Source organism: Astatotilapia calliptera, chromosome 11, assembly GCF_964374335.1.
Source record: "Astatotilapia calliptera chromosome 11, fAstCal68.1, whole genome shotgun sequence".
NCBI lineage: Eukaryota > Metazoa > Chordata > Actinopteri > Cichliformes > Cichlidae > Astatotilapia > Astatotilapia calliptera.
The window spans coordinates 32555274-32570537 of NC_137432.1; the positions used below are offsets into that span (position 1 = coordinate 32555274).

The 15264-nt window shown below is 40.0% G+C and overlaps 1 protein-coding gene across 10 annotated transcripts in view; it reads right to left on the reverse strand.

Moving 5' to 3' along the window:
• Positions 1-7628: 7628 nt before the first annotated feature.
• Positions 7629-15264, reverse strand: part of cspg5a (chondroitin sulfate proteoglycan 5a) — a 59643-nt gene continuing 52007 nt past the window's right edge. For 7 of the 10 annotated variants that reach the window (XM_080308134.1, XM_026183823.2, XM_080308131.1 and 4 more), the window contains one exon: positions 7629-8671. In XM_080308134.1, the coding sequence (XP_080164260.1) occupies positions 8632-8671 (40 nt within the window). In that variant the 3' untranslated portion in view covers positions 7629-8631. Of the gene's footprint in view, positions 8672-12024; positions 12127-15264 lie in introns of all 10 variants that reach the window. The other 3 variants (XM_080308132.1, XM_026183824.2, XM_080308135.1) reach the window with 2 other exon arrangements.

The following is a 15264-nucleotide window of genomic DNA, read 5'->3' on the forward strand; positions in this document are numbered from 1 at the left end:
CAAGAGAACAACTTTCAGTGGGATCACGCTGGCCACAATGATGAGTGCTCGGACAACACTCTACTTTGAATCTCTTCACAGAAAGTGGAGATTGCGGCTATTTACAAATTACAGATGAAAGGGCCTAAAATAGAGACACAAGTGGTGGCTTGCTTTCCAAAGCCAAACTCAAAATCACCTTTTTGGTCACTTATGCTGAAGCAGACGTCTCAAGGAGTAGATTTTGGCAACACACACACACACACACACACACACACACACACACACACACACACACACACACACACACACACACACACACACACAAGGAAAAGACAGATCCCGAAACAAAACACACAAAGCCCGACCACAACAACACATGAATAGGCCAAGACTTTATTTAGTCAGGGGGCCTCGTCTTCATCATCATCAGACTACACAGTCTCTGTTTAAGGAAACATTTGGGTCACATCACTCTTAGCTTTGTAAAAGTCACTGTTGCACGGCACTACGGGGCTGTCAACTGTTTCACTCACTCACTCACTTGGAGGAACGGAGGACAGGGGGTGGGTTTCTCTGGTTGGGACTGGTAATGTATCACCACATTTCCATCATAAAAGGCCAGAGGGTCCTGTTCTGATCAACAGCATTCCTCAGAGCCTCATTAGTAAACTAGACGGTGCCAGAATGATTCATTTAGAAATCGGGGGTTGGTGGGTAAGACATGCTCTCTTACTCCCCCTCTTGCTTTCTGTCTTGTTTCTTTTGATTTCTGTCCTGCTTTTAATGCGGCTTTGTAAGGCACGCAGTACACTTGTGTATGCACGCATGTAGATTTCAATTGAGAGCACTGGGGCAGTTATCTGGTTGCTTCTACATGTGTGTCACTATATCTGTGTTTCGGTGTGAAAATGTGTGCACGTCGTGTTAATTTTAGCATTTCTGTGTACAGATACGTGCATGATTGTGTGTGTTTGAGTGTGCATGCCTCCTTCATGCACCCTACTATTTGTGTGCCTGCATCAGCCAATCACAACGGCCACTTCATGATCCTAGCACCATCATTCCACCGTGCTGTCAGCCAATCGCAGCCTGCTGATGAATCCCAAGTCCCAGCAGGTTTGACTCTGAACAGAAGAGAAAAAAAATCTTCACATGCCTTCAACATGTTCACTGTTTTTTCTAGTTCCTTTGCTGCTGCCCCCATTTTACTGCTTGTACCCTTCATACATACTTTACACCTCTGATAGAGGATTTTCCCCATAATATGAAGTTAAAAAGAGCATTTGTTTTCCATTCTAGATAAAATGAAAGTGACTCGCTGCATTAATTCAAATGCTGTGTATTTTTGATGTTCTTGTCACTTTAAAAATGCACTCTTCTTATTAGCGGAACTTCTTTGTAGCATTTCAGAGAGAATGAAAGTGTTTTTCAATTTAAAAAAAAAGAAGAAAAAAAACATGCTGATAATGTTATAGATTATGCGATGGGACTTGAGACCCTTCCTGATTTAAAAAAAATGGGTCATAAGATTTTAAATAATCCATCCATCCTCTTATCTAATTCACTGTGGGGAAGCTGAGCCTATCCCAGCTATCAAACAGTGCTCCGTGGATAGGTCAACAGTGTGTTGCAGGCCTAACATAGAAAGATAAGTAACCATTCACTCTCATGGACATTTTAAGATCACCAATTAAGCTAACTAAATGCTTGTCTTTGGACAGTGAAGCTGGAGAGCAAAAGGTAAAATGTGAAAACTTAATGCAGAAAAATCAAAGGCAGCCAGTGTATTTGAACCCAGGAACAGTGCTAACCAGTGCGCCAATGTTTCCAGGTGAAAAACAGGGACTAAACACAGAAACCTTTACCAAACCCAGAAATGGAAAAGATTGGCTGACTGCTCTTCCTTAATTCTGTGTCAGTTAGTTAGTTGGTGGGGTAATTTTAAATAATGTGTAGGGCTATTTTGTTGTCTAATCGTGGATAGTTTACCCTTCTGTGGTAATTTGTGCTCAACAAATGAAATGAGGAGTCACAAACAAATTTGAGTTTAAAAAAAGAGAAGAAAACCTAGTGCAATTAAGCATGCACTTTTTCTAATGGCCACCAGGAGGCGAATCTGGTTTTGTAGAAATTAGCTGGAGAAAGATCCAAATGCCCACTATGGTCTCAGTAAACACTTTCCTGATGAGTTTATTGTCTCAATCCTTAGTTTCGAGTTTTAATGTTAATTTTGTGGATTATACACGAGTAACATAGACAAGTATCTATGATACTTGTGATACATGGTACGATTTTGGGGGTTATTATTGAAACATCGCAAAGTCTTTGGAGTTTCCTCAGTTCCTCACTCAGATCCAGCAATAGGATACTCCCTAGACAGGTTTCTAGTCCATCACAGGACAGAAAGACAGACAACCACATTCTCGGATTTACACCTACACACAAGTTCAGAGTTGACATTCAGTTCAGTTCAATTCAATTCAATTTTATTTATACAGCGCAAAATCACAACAACAGTTGCCTCAAGGTGCTTTTAAATTTTAAGGTAGACCCTACAATAATACATACAGAGAAAAACCCAACAATTATATGACCCCCTATGATCAAGCACTTTGGCGACAGTGGGAAGGAAAAACTCCCTTTTAACAGGAAGAACCCTCTGGCAGAACCAGGCTCAGGGAGGGGCGGCCATCTGCCACGACCCAACAGACTTGTGACATGCAAGTCTTTGAATTGTTTTTAAATTTTTGTTTTGTGTTTCTCTTGAAAGACACTATAAACTAACACTAAAATTTGACGAGAGTCATGATGAGGACATTACAAAGTACAGTGGATATTTCAGCTGTAAGTGGTAGCTGGACAGCTGTGTTGGAGAGGATTAGGTTTGTCTGAAGAGATTGCAGGGTGCAACATTGAACCTAAAGTGGAGTTAAGAGCACTTTTAATGCTCTGATATTCTACAGTCTATTTCTAGATGACCGTAAAGCTGCATAAGAGTCGCTTAATCTGCCTCATCCATCCGTGTGTGTGTGTGTTTGTGTTTGTGCGTGCGTGCGTGTGAAGGCAGAGAAGGCTGGAGGTCACTGCATTTGGATCTCGTCTGCTCAAACTGTAGCCTCAATGTGGGTTTCCATGGCAATGACGCCCTCTGTCTGAAGATGCACAAAATCACTGCCAGCAGCAGATAAGTGAGAGTGAAGAACAGAAGGAGAGGAAAGAGAAGGGTGCGCGTATAACGGGAAAAGGGTTAGTGCACATGGAAAACACACATCCTCATGCAGGGCTAATATCTGCTTTAACTCAACAGGTTTCAGTCTTTTCTCAGAGGGATCAAGGGGCAGACTGTTAGCATCTTTCTGCTTAAAATCAGTCTCACAAAAATCTTCCAAGCTCCTATTATCATCCCACATACAGTGAAGCTTTGTGGAATACTTTGCGGCTCTGACCCTTGCCCTCGTTATCTAATTCCCTTGAACAACACAAACAAACACGACCTTTATGTATTACATAAGGGTACAGCTGGGAAAACATTCATTATTTTATAATACTGCTTCCTGATTTTGCAATAAATCATGTGTGCTTCTATTCAGCAATATTCAGGGTTATCTGAACTGTAGGTGTTTTATTTAATAGGACTTTATTTTGTTTTAGTTTTTGTGGTACACAGCTTTACTGTTTCCCATGTTTAGTGATATGTCTGACATTCCTAATAGTTTTTTGGATCATCGGATCATCTTCAAAAGGTTACTCACTGAAATAATTTGCTAATCCCTCATAATTGTGTACTACAGCTCTCAATTGAAAGCACTGGAGCAGTGTCCGTTGTGTCCTTGGGCAAGACACTTCACCCGTTGCCTACCGGTGGTGCCAGTGTCCGGCAGCCTCGCCTCTGTCAGTGCGCCCCAGGGCGGCTGTGGCTACAATGTAGCTTGCCATCACCAGTGTGTGAATGTGTGTGTGAATGGGTGGATGACTGCATGTGTAAAGCGCTTTGGGGTCCTTAGGGACTAGTAAAGCGCTATACAAATAGAGGCCATTTACAGCTGTTAACTGTGAGGAAGAGGATAGCACTGACAGGATAAGAAGAACTTAATGAATTAAATTATATCATTTACTTATTTGCCTTAAGAAAACAACGCTCACACTAAAGTTGTTTTTATGCCTTCTCTGGTATTGAAATGGTTTAGCCCCATAGCGCAAATCCAGTAGGCGAAAAGAAATAACACCAGACTATGAATGCTGCCCTGGAAAACCAACATCAACTAGTTCTGCATCTTGTCCAAATTCAGGTCAAGAAATGGTCCCCAGTTGGTGAGGTTCTCAGCATTTACTGGCTCAGGTCTACAAATTTAAAACCTAATGAAATCATGGAACTAGAACTGCGTCACTAGAACACACCCAAGTGCAATGACAGTATGCTTAAATAGTCCCCATAGAGACAGCATTTTGCAAACTGCTACAGCTACATGTGGATTATCCTCCTAATACATGCAGTAATGCATTTTCAAATGTATCTGCTTTAATCTTACCACAAAAAACAAAGATTTAAAGGTAAAGTAGACAAATATCTGTTACTGAATACTGCCTGAAAGGAAAAGATGCCACAGCAATGAGTAGGCATCACAAAGATGAAGACAAAAATAAACCAAATCATGAGAAAGAAAGAAATATTTAGCTGCTATTCTTTTGGATTGATCGTGGAAATCTATTATCCCTTTTATCTGCATTTTAGTTGCCATTAACTGAAGAAACATGCCTCATAAATAAGGTTCAGTCTGTCACAGTGTTACTCTCAGAGGGATGACGGCACCTCCCCCACCCTCCCTCGCTCGGTAATGTAATGCCCACTTGTTGCCATGGAGTCCAATGGTACTTTTGCCTTCACTTGCTTCAATTCAGAGGACCCTCCTTTAGTTTGTGTGCGTGTGTGTTTGAGCATGTGCAGTCATGTGCTACTGCATGTGCCAGCTTCCACAAGTGTGTATGATAGGCTGGCAGGAATAAAGAGAGTGATAATCACTGTTGCTGCTGTTTTTGTAGCTCACCGACTGCTGTTTCCTATTCTGTGCTTTTAAAAAGTCTTTTCATATACTTTTCAGGGGCTGAAATGCTCTCTTACCCCCGATCTATTTATTTGAAGAAAGAGAAGGGCATCCAAACCTTCCCCCACTCTCCACACAGCAGCACCCATCCAGCCTGGGAAGGATCCACCACAATACTGCTGTTTAACCCGTCTTTTTCTTCGTGATCCAAAAAAGAAACCTGACAAAAGGCTGCAGGCACTCCAGCCTCATCTGAGACCCAATCAGGGTCTTTTACAGCTCTTGGTAAATGTGTGTTTCGTTGTTACTGTACTTTTATTCTTGTGGAAATTACTTCACAAAAGTCACAAAAAACTGTCAAGATGCAACCCATAGAAAAAAAACGAATGATTTATGAATTTTCTCAAATGTAAAATATCAACATTTTAAAAGTTTAAACCCCCAGAACAAGAAAAACAAAGGAAGCTGTCACCTAGAATGATTTCAGACTTACCTTGACTGGCTTTACTGATTTTGTTGAAACTAAGCTTAAGACCTGACAAGAACATGCCTTGAAACACACAATACCTGATTTTGTTCAATCATTTCCAATCAAAAGGTTCTGTGGCTCCATCCATAAAAAGACCCTTCAAGGTCCTCTTCTTATGCACTTCTGAGCAACTTTTAGCACTAATGCTGATTTGACATTGCAACAGCCTTTGAATTTAATTTAGAAGAATCAGATGAAGTCACAGGGAACAAAAGTTTCCTAATAGTTTATGTGACCAGTCACAATTGTTTTGGTTCGGACAAAAAAAGTGAGCCTGGTTCAGGTTGTTTGTGCTGACTCTGAGGGATGAATTCAAGGTGTGCAACAACTGGTGAGAATAACAATGGCTTGTTCCTGATGCATCACCTTTAGGTGTGGACACTGCAGGATCATGAAGATCATGTCAGTCTGACACAGAGTGTTTACTCTCTGCACACGTATAATTGGTGAGAATAAGACTTAGAGGAAGCTGTCGTCACATAGCAGGAGTGCTGAAAGTGGCACATGCTCACATAAAGAGAAACCTGGAAGGGCCGTGGCCAATTTTAAATGATGCATGGTGATGTAGAAGGCTTTATATAAAGTATGAACGCAGCCTTGGGTAACCCAGTGGTTCTTGGAACCACATTGTGAAGCCAGTGCCATTTTCATGTTTTGAAACCAGATGTGATCATCAAGGTGTGGACGGTGTTTGCTCATATGTTAGTGACTAGACCGATGCTCTGTACATATGCAAGTGTACCTGTGAATATGTGGGGGCATCTGAAAAAAAAAATACAAGATTTACTAAAGTAGAGCTGAAACATTGGAATTGTGTGTGAACATTGAGGGATTATTTTTAAGAACTGTCTGAAAAATAAAAAATACAAATATTTTGTCAACCAAAAGCTATTGTAATAATTTCCTTTGTATTGCACTGTTTTTTGTCTATAGCAGATTTTACGGTAAATGTGAATGCAGCAGATGTGGGGGGTTTTCATCCCGAAGTGTTATTTATTCACAAGCGTGAGCATGTCTGCATGGTGTGTGTGTCCAGCTGGAAACAGGGAAGCGTCTCTGGAGGCAGGAAACATGCAAAAGCAGCAGACTGGTTCCTGGTGTTTGTTGTCATGATTTATGTGCTGTGAGGGCAATTTTTGTAACAGTAGACCAAAATGCCAGTAACATCGTCAAATCTCAGATTTTTTATTTTCATCCATCTATCTTTGTAATAAAAAAAAAAAAAGCAATTTCTGCATCCAATGTTTTTGTTAAGGTCAAAATCTTACATGTTGAAAGTTCCTACATCATCAAAAACACAATTTATTTTAAGTTTATTAACCAGTATGGAACAATTAACCCACCTTTTCCTCCAACTTCCATTTCATCTACAACTCTACTTTTATTTATATTTGTCTGGAATAAACTAGATTACACACATCCCTCAGGATTGACTGGTGTGTATAGTCCTAGAATTTATCATTCAAATCCTGGTGTTTTGTTCCCACCCTAACGTCCAGCCTACCTTAAAGAGCTTTCTGCTAAATATTGTTAAATTACAGAATCACAAACTTTTAAAAATTCTTTGTTTGTTTGTTTTTGAAATTTTACACTAAGGTTAGAAAATCATAATGACCCGTACAGGAACAAAGGTCATCTTCTTCGCCTACAGCAAATCAAACTATTTCAGTCACTACACAGAGGTTTAACTTTTACCTAAGTTTGCAGTTATATTCAAGGCATACCACTTAAACCAGGATAACTGAGACACCTCAGTCTACAGATTAAGGCCATGGGATGTGTGTGAAAGCTAATAGGTCGAGCTGTGATTTCTTGTGAAATATGTCAGCATCTAACAGCCACTTAGGCTTATATGTGATACTAAATATCAATATTAGACATAATCTGTGCTTTTTGAAAATAACTATTAATTGTTGTGAAGCGGATCAGACTCCCCAACCTGACTGCGTAACCAAGGAAGTACATTTATGACAAGGACTGAAGAAGCTGCGTTCAAAGCCATGCACAGAGCGTTGGAATTCAGGGGTAAGAAAAGGGGGAGGCGACACTGAGGTAAAACACAGGACCCAAAGAGGTCATGTTAAAAAGGTTTATTTCAACAACTGTCTGAATCTTGTTTGTTTATTCTCTGTTCGAAATCCCAAAAAAGTACAAAAAAAACCAAAAAAACAAGTACATCAAAGGATTAGAAATCACATCAATGAAAACCAAGACACATTGTGTTGCTTCTTTTAAATCAATCCAAGCATTGTTTCTCCAATATTTATACATACTCACTGGATTAGTCAGACAAACATCAAAACCTCTCAGTAGCTTTATCTTAACTTTTTTTTTTTTACATTGACGTTTTACGTACGTTTTAAACTTCTGTATGATTTCTTTCTTTTTACAAAATACACCAATGCAGGCAGGGGGAGGGTGTGTCTATGTGTGTGTGTGTATACATATAAGTGTGGCTATGTCGTCATCTTTTCACAGTGGGTGTATGCTTCTTATGTGTGTATGTGTGTGTGTGTGTGTGTGTGTGTGTGTGCAGGTAAGAAAGATAAGGGACAGTAGAGTGACAGCAACAAGGGGGTAACAAGGGGCTGCGAAACAGGGGTGTGGCTGGATGTAAGGGGGTGTTGCAGGGCAGCAGCAGGGTGCAATTGGTGGGGGTGGGGTTACTTTCACCTGGGGCAGTGACGGCGGCGATGGTCGTATATGATTTTTGCGGCGACTTGGGGCCGCTTTGTGGCAGTGTTGCCGTGTTGGAAACGGGTACAGACTGTGTTGGTTGGCTGGTATATTGGCTGGCTGGCAGGCTGGCTGATTGGTTGGTTGGTTGGACCACTTAGGTGCACACGGCAGCGGATGGACAGCAAGCAGGGAGGGGTTTGCGGGCACCCATTGCCGGCGCACCTTGTCGTTTTTCGATGTTGGATTGATGGGTTGCTGGGGTTGTTTTGTTTCACATCATGTTGTTCTGCAGTGAGTTTACCTCCGAGGAGTTCTCCTCGCCCAGGACCTTGTGGTTCTCATGTTTGGGGGTCAGAGAGTTGTGGATGTTGAGGGAGTCATCCTCCTTGGGCGGGGCCTTCACCGGGTCCTCCAGCTTGTTCTGGGAATTAGGATCATCCTACCCAAGAAGGGGTGGAGGAGGAGTGGGGGAATAAATTACAGTTAGAACCAAAGAAATCAATCAACCATCAGTCTGATTTTTAGTTATAACCCTGCTTATTGGTCGAGAACTGCCTCTGAGTTCATTTAAACTTTCTGCAAAAGAAAAGAGTGGACTTTCTTTATCACGAGGATTCTTCAGCAAACAGATTACCAATCGTTCCATATTAAGTAATTCTGTATTAACAATGTATGCCCAATGCCAGCATTCAGTGCCAGTTTAGGAAATATTTTGTGCTTTATGTACCAAGGCAAGGAAAGAATGTGGAGGTTGGAGTGGCAAATCAATACATGGCTACATCCAGCCACTATTCAGTAGTTTACATTATTAAAACCCACATTTTCCATAATGTTGACCAAGCATTTTTCAATAGTTTTTCAGTGAGACACACTCACCATAGTGTATTTTTCAGAAAAATGAATTCATGATTCACCCCAAGCACACAGATTCTGAGACGTCAGCACTGGCACTGAACCTAAATATTTATTTTACTGAATCATCCAGTACTAACATTCCTATTCTAGCTACAAACTTAAAGAAAACAAAAATGAGCTTTGGCTCAACACATTTTTGATAAGTTTTAATTTGTCTTTAATTTCATGCATGGAAACAAATTGTCATGTTCTAATGTGGTGCTTTAATGGACCACACTGCTGCTGTGTTTACCTTTTTCTTTTGCTTTTAAAGTTGTATCTAATGAGTTCCAAAAATAATACAATCAGTACTACATCAAATAATACATAAAAGTAAAGATAGGTATTGATTGATTGATTGATTTTTTTGTCTGCACTTAATGGTTAACTGTGAACTGACATTTATCAGTGCTTGGACAGAAGAGCACAGGTGTGAGAGGTGAAATAAGGATATACTCAAAACAGCAAAATATAAATGAAAATGCGTTATGTAATTTTAGGTTTTCACAAGCGTAGAAGGCCGAATGCCCTTTCTTGTGTGTAGAGCATGGGAAGCTGACAGATGCTTTGTGCATATATCAGTGTACGTGTGAATGTGTGTGGGGGGCTCTATTGTGCCAGATCGGCACCCTGAATGGAACAAAAAGTTCACTTGAATTTATGTATGTGTGGGAGCTCTGTGTGACCATGTATAAGCGTTTAAGATTTAATATGTATTTTATCCATGTTTAAAAATAAAATGCAAGTGAACTGCTCAATATGGGCATTCATCGATTTTTCTTTAATTTCGTGCACTGAAACAGAATTTCAGCTAAATCTTGTGTCATCTTGATCAGAATTGTGAAATAATGATGACTGAATTCGATTTACCTGCCACAGGTTACTGGAAACATAAAGCAACAATTGTTAAGGTTTAAGTAGCAAGAACCATTTTCCCCCTTGTGACAGGAAAACCTATCTGCCATGAAATGAAACCAACATAAGTTTTGCTGTGATGAGTATACCGGTATATTCAAGTAGGTTTTGGGACCAGTCACAGAGAAACCGGTCCTTGACACTCTGGCAATCACCAGTTACTAGGGAAAACTGTGTATTTCCCGACTGGTGAATGGTTGCTGGCAGTTGCTGGGAAATCGGTTGCAACAGCCTCAGTTATGCAGGTCTAAAGACAAGTCAGGGACTCCCTGGCAACTACACTTGCCAACATATTCTTTGTTAGTTGACGAGTAGTTGCTGACAGTGAAATTGGTCATAAAGAGATATACAGTACTGCACCAACAGCCTCCTTGTGATTTCCTTGGTTGCTAGTAGATTGCCATAGTTAGCCCTAGTTTGCAGGTAAGATGTCTTAAAGATGTCTGCAAATACTCAACTTACTTGCAGAGCTGAGAAAGTGCAACACAGAAAACAGAGAAAAAGAAAATGTTTAGCTTCAAAGTAAAAGTTGTCTTTTAAAGTTGCAGCACCCTTTTGAAACATGTTGGTGCAATCAAAGCAACTGTAAGGAGGTTTTTGATCCAGCACGCTATTTGTGACCAATTTCACCTAATGACAGCCAGCAACCTCCAGCAACCAGTTGCCAACTGGGAAACACACATTTTTCCCTTGCAGCCTCTGAATACCAGGGGCTGCCACACTTCAGTCACACTGGCTCTTCTATAGGCCTGTGTGGCTAAGGACTTAAAATGTCAGCTAGATTTGAAAATTGCAATTATAAGGTGAGCATCCATAATGCATGATAATTCTTCACTTTAACCTCTTCAATCTGAAATTCATAAGCAAAATAGAACATTCATAACATTTAGTATACAGCCTATATAATATTTTGTGACTAGTTTAAAAAACGCTCGAATGCTATCATAATGTAAGCATGTAATAAAAAGGTTGTAATTTTTAGCATTTGTGAAAATATTTACAACTAAAAGTTTTATATTGGAAAAAAATACAATAATCTATGATAATCAGTTTACACCTATCTTCATTAGAGTGTGTTATAAACAAAAAGTGATTGCAGAAAAATGCTGGTGAATTGGTTTGACTTTGGATTTGTAGTAAAAACTTTAAATTCTGCAAAAAACACACGTATAAGCCTTTAAAAGCTGTCAGAATGGTGAAAAATACCATCAGGAAAAACAGAAGTTATTGAAAGCAAAAATAATTTTAGTAGCAGTCATTTCAGTGGTTTAAAAGCTCTGCTGTTTATCATGCTTGGCTGGTATGTTGTGTTTGGTTGAGGCGACACTGAGGTGAGCTGCATGAGCGACACCATCCACCCGCCCTCCTTACACCTTCAGGCAACCCAGGAAGCACATGCACATCCACATGCAAAACCCTTACAATACACCCCATGGACAGTGATGACCACTCATGCAGTGCACCCAGCGTCTTCCTGCTTCACCTCCACCGTGACCATTTAGTGTCCCAAAACACAAGAAAATGAACAAAAGTAAACTAACCCTGTTTGATTATCTGTGGGTACCACCGTCATACATACCCACCGGGGGAGAAAACTGTTGTGTTTTAGAGGTTTCAGTTTAATTCATCTGAATTTAATTAAGGTCAGAGGGGAAAAATTGATTGCAGAGTCTATTTTAGCTCAGTTTTCCAGCCTCTTAGCTTCCATTAATTTTGCATGGCATCATCGACCCTACTGAGCTGAGGCATCCTGGGGCGTCAGCCTGAGCCTCTCTGTCACACTCACAACCGCAAGGGTGCACCCATACAGGCAAGCACAAACAGAGTATGTCGAGATAGACACATTCATTCAAACACGTGCGCACGCACACATCAAATTCCAGACCCTGGGGCCTGTGCCATTCACAAACACCCCCTAATTGAATGTTTGTGTTTAAATTCAATGGCACTTTTTTAGAAAGGAAGAGCAGTGAGAGCATTTACCCGATGGCTGCTGGCCTAGATAGTAACTTCAGGCAAGACGTGTGGATACGTCACTTCCATGGTTACGGGATAGGGGCCCTCTTTCCTCCCGTCAGCGTGAAACTGTAAAATGTTTGTGTTTGTTGGATTTCAATGTTTTAGTGCATGGGTGGAGAGGGGTGTGGGCATTGAGTGGGCAGCAGTCACAGAGTCATCAGGACTTTTGAGTGGGTTTCATTTTGGGAGAGTGGGAACAGAGAAAAACAGGGCTTTGATGATGATGATGATGATGATGATAGAGGCACATGGACAGTTCCTGACGTCCTTCTCTTGTGTACTGGATTCCAATTTAGTTTAATGGTCCTGCAAATTGCATGAAAGCTTTGGGAAATAAATGAATATTGCACTTAAGATTCATTTGCAATCACTGTAATTTTAATATAATAAAACTTGATGTTAGTCTTTCTGTCTTTCAGTTATTTCCTGTTTTACTTAGTTTTCTCTCAAATCTTGTTATGCTTTTGTTCCTTTCCCTCCTTTCAGATTGTTATAACTTTCAGTCTGTGCCAGATCTTCAATGCTCCTCATGTATATGTCTATAAAGCCTCCCTATGTCCCCTCCATGTGTTTCACTAGTCCTTGTGTTTCGGTTTTTGGACCTATTTTGGTTTCACATTTGAACTTTGTGTTTCTGGGTTTACATCACCATTAAGAGTCCTGCATTTGCGTCCTCTCTCCACCCCTACCTAACCTGACATAAATACTCTTTGGTCATTATTAAATGATAAATCCTAAGCCTCTCCACACTTGCCCTACTCCCACACTATTTATGGTTGCCAGAGTCAGAAATATTTAAATAATAAACATAGAGGGTTTTTGTTAAGTAAAAGGGTAAATATGTTTTGGATCTTGTCAGAGACCTGAATTTAAGGATTTAGTGTTTTAGCTACAAAACATTTTGATGGTGTTGTATTTATGTATCAATATTTTCTTCAGTTTTTTCTCTGCAGCTGATTAACAGTGTTTAAGAGTCAATACACCTTTGTGTGTTTTAGCATTAGCATTATGCATGAACACACATCATATTAAAATATTTGTACTGGAATGCATGTGTGTCTGCTAATATTTGCCTGCTTGTATTAAAAGGAATGCCACCACGCATGTGTATACATAGCTGTTTGAGTTTACTGACTGATGTTTGCCCCTGAGTGGATATGTGTCTATATAAGGACTGTGCAGAGTTAGGGGGAAGCACAGGGTGAGGCAGGCAGTCGGGACACTGCACAATGCGGCTGTGACTGTGTGACTAATCCAAAAAGGAATAGCATGGCAAGCATCACTCCAACATCCTGACTTGGATCTGAATATGGAGTATTTTGAGTTTTAATCATATGCTACATTGTATGCATTTTATCAATTCAATTCAATTTCATTTACATAGTGCCAAATCACAACAACAGTCGCCTAAAGGTGCTTCATATTGTAAGATAAAGATCCTGAAATGATACAGAGAACCCCCAACAATGAGATGACTCCCTATGAGCAAGCACTTGGTGATAGTGGGAAGGAAAAAACTCCCTTTTAACAGGAAGAAACCTGCAGGAGCAGGCTCTGGGAGGGGCAAACATCATATAGTCTTATGTCTTTTAAAGGCCTGTGCTGAAGTGGTGTGAATTCCCCTAACGAAACAAGTCACTGAATAGGAAGTTGGGTCTTACCAACAAATAATTATTAGTAGAATTAATCATAAAAGAACAATTTCTTTGGATTTTATTACTGCAAATGGTTAAGTACCTGTATGCACTCACAGTTACCTTTTTATTATTTATTTATTTAAGTGATTCTAAAGCTGCGTCCTTTCTCGAAAAATTTGGACAGTCACATGAATCATAGCAACAACAGTTCACCGCTGTCACAATGACCTACAGAGAAGTCAAATTTAAAGTCAGAAGTTTTCAACTATCTACTTTATTATCGAGATCAAAGATTAATCGCAGAGTTTGTTGTTTTAAGACCACATGGATCACACTCTGCACAAAGGATCATAAGAACGAAATCATTTTTAAAGAGAGTATTTAGTATTTTCTTTGCTGATTTACACATCAAACCTGCAGCCTTTGCACTTCAGGTTAATTCTGTTATGATAAGTCAGTCTGAGAGCCAATTCAGTCAGTGGAAATGAAATCCTCTTAGAAATTACAGCCAGCTCTGCCTGGTCAACTCATTTTCTGTGTGGAATTTATTTAGTATTGACAGAAAACAATTTCATTTCAGGGTTTGCTGCAGAGAAAACTGTGTGTCTGGACTCTGCTGAATTTCTGTGAAGGGAAGATTAGGGACAAGTGGGTTCAATCTACCACGGTGAATGAAACACAAAGCGTTCTATTACTGCCGGGAAACTTTGAGTGTTTTTTGTGTTATTGTGCAGAAATGGCATTGTGTGAGGGGGTTCAATTTCTCTGTAAATTCGTCTTTTTCTGAATGGTATTTCTTCTTCCATTAAAGCCTCAGCATGTGTGCCTGTGTGTGTTATGGAGGTGGTACAGTGGCTGTCTGGACATGTGACAAGGACCTCACAAGGTCAGCAGCTCCTTGTGGCAGCAGCGATGCTGTTTTTATGCCTTTGTTAGACCGGATTTTTTAACTTCTAGGCATTGGATCTTTATTGCTGGAGGAACGTAACCAATTTAAATGCTATGTGTTACAAAAAAATGCTTAAAAAGGGTTAAAGGGCTACTTTAGTATCTCACTTTCATAAAATTTCATGTGACAGATTAACAAAAGAATAGTCAGATTAAAGCCGGCATGTCTAAAATATTCTCTTTTTTCTGTCTTAAAAAACTGAAAATAAATGAAGCTTTGCATTCAAAGAAGACATTACTCCATTTTCATGAGCTAGCTAGCAATTTTTTTTCAAAATCTGGAAGTAGAATATTAGTGTAAAGCCCCTCAAATTTGAAATATATATATATATATATATATATATATATATATATATATATATATATATATATATATATATGGATCTATGGTACAAGATCCATAGAGGCTGGGGTCTATCACACCAGGCAAGACCCCAGGTGCAGGCTGTGTAAAGATGCCCCAGAGACAATCCAGCACATAACAGCAGGGTGCAAGATGCTAGCAGGCAAGGCATACATGGAACGCCATAACCAAGTGGCCGGCATAGTGTACAGGAACATCTGTGCCGAGTATAACCTGGAAGTCCCGAGGTCAAAATGGGAGATGCCCCCAAGGGTG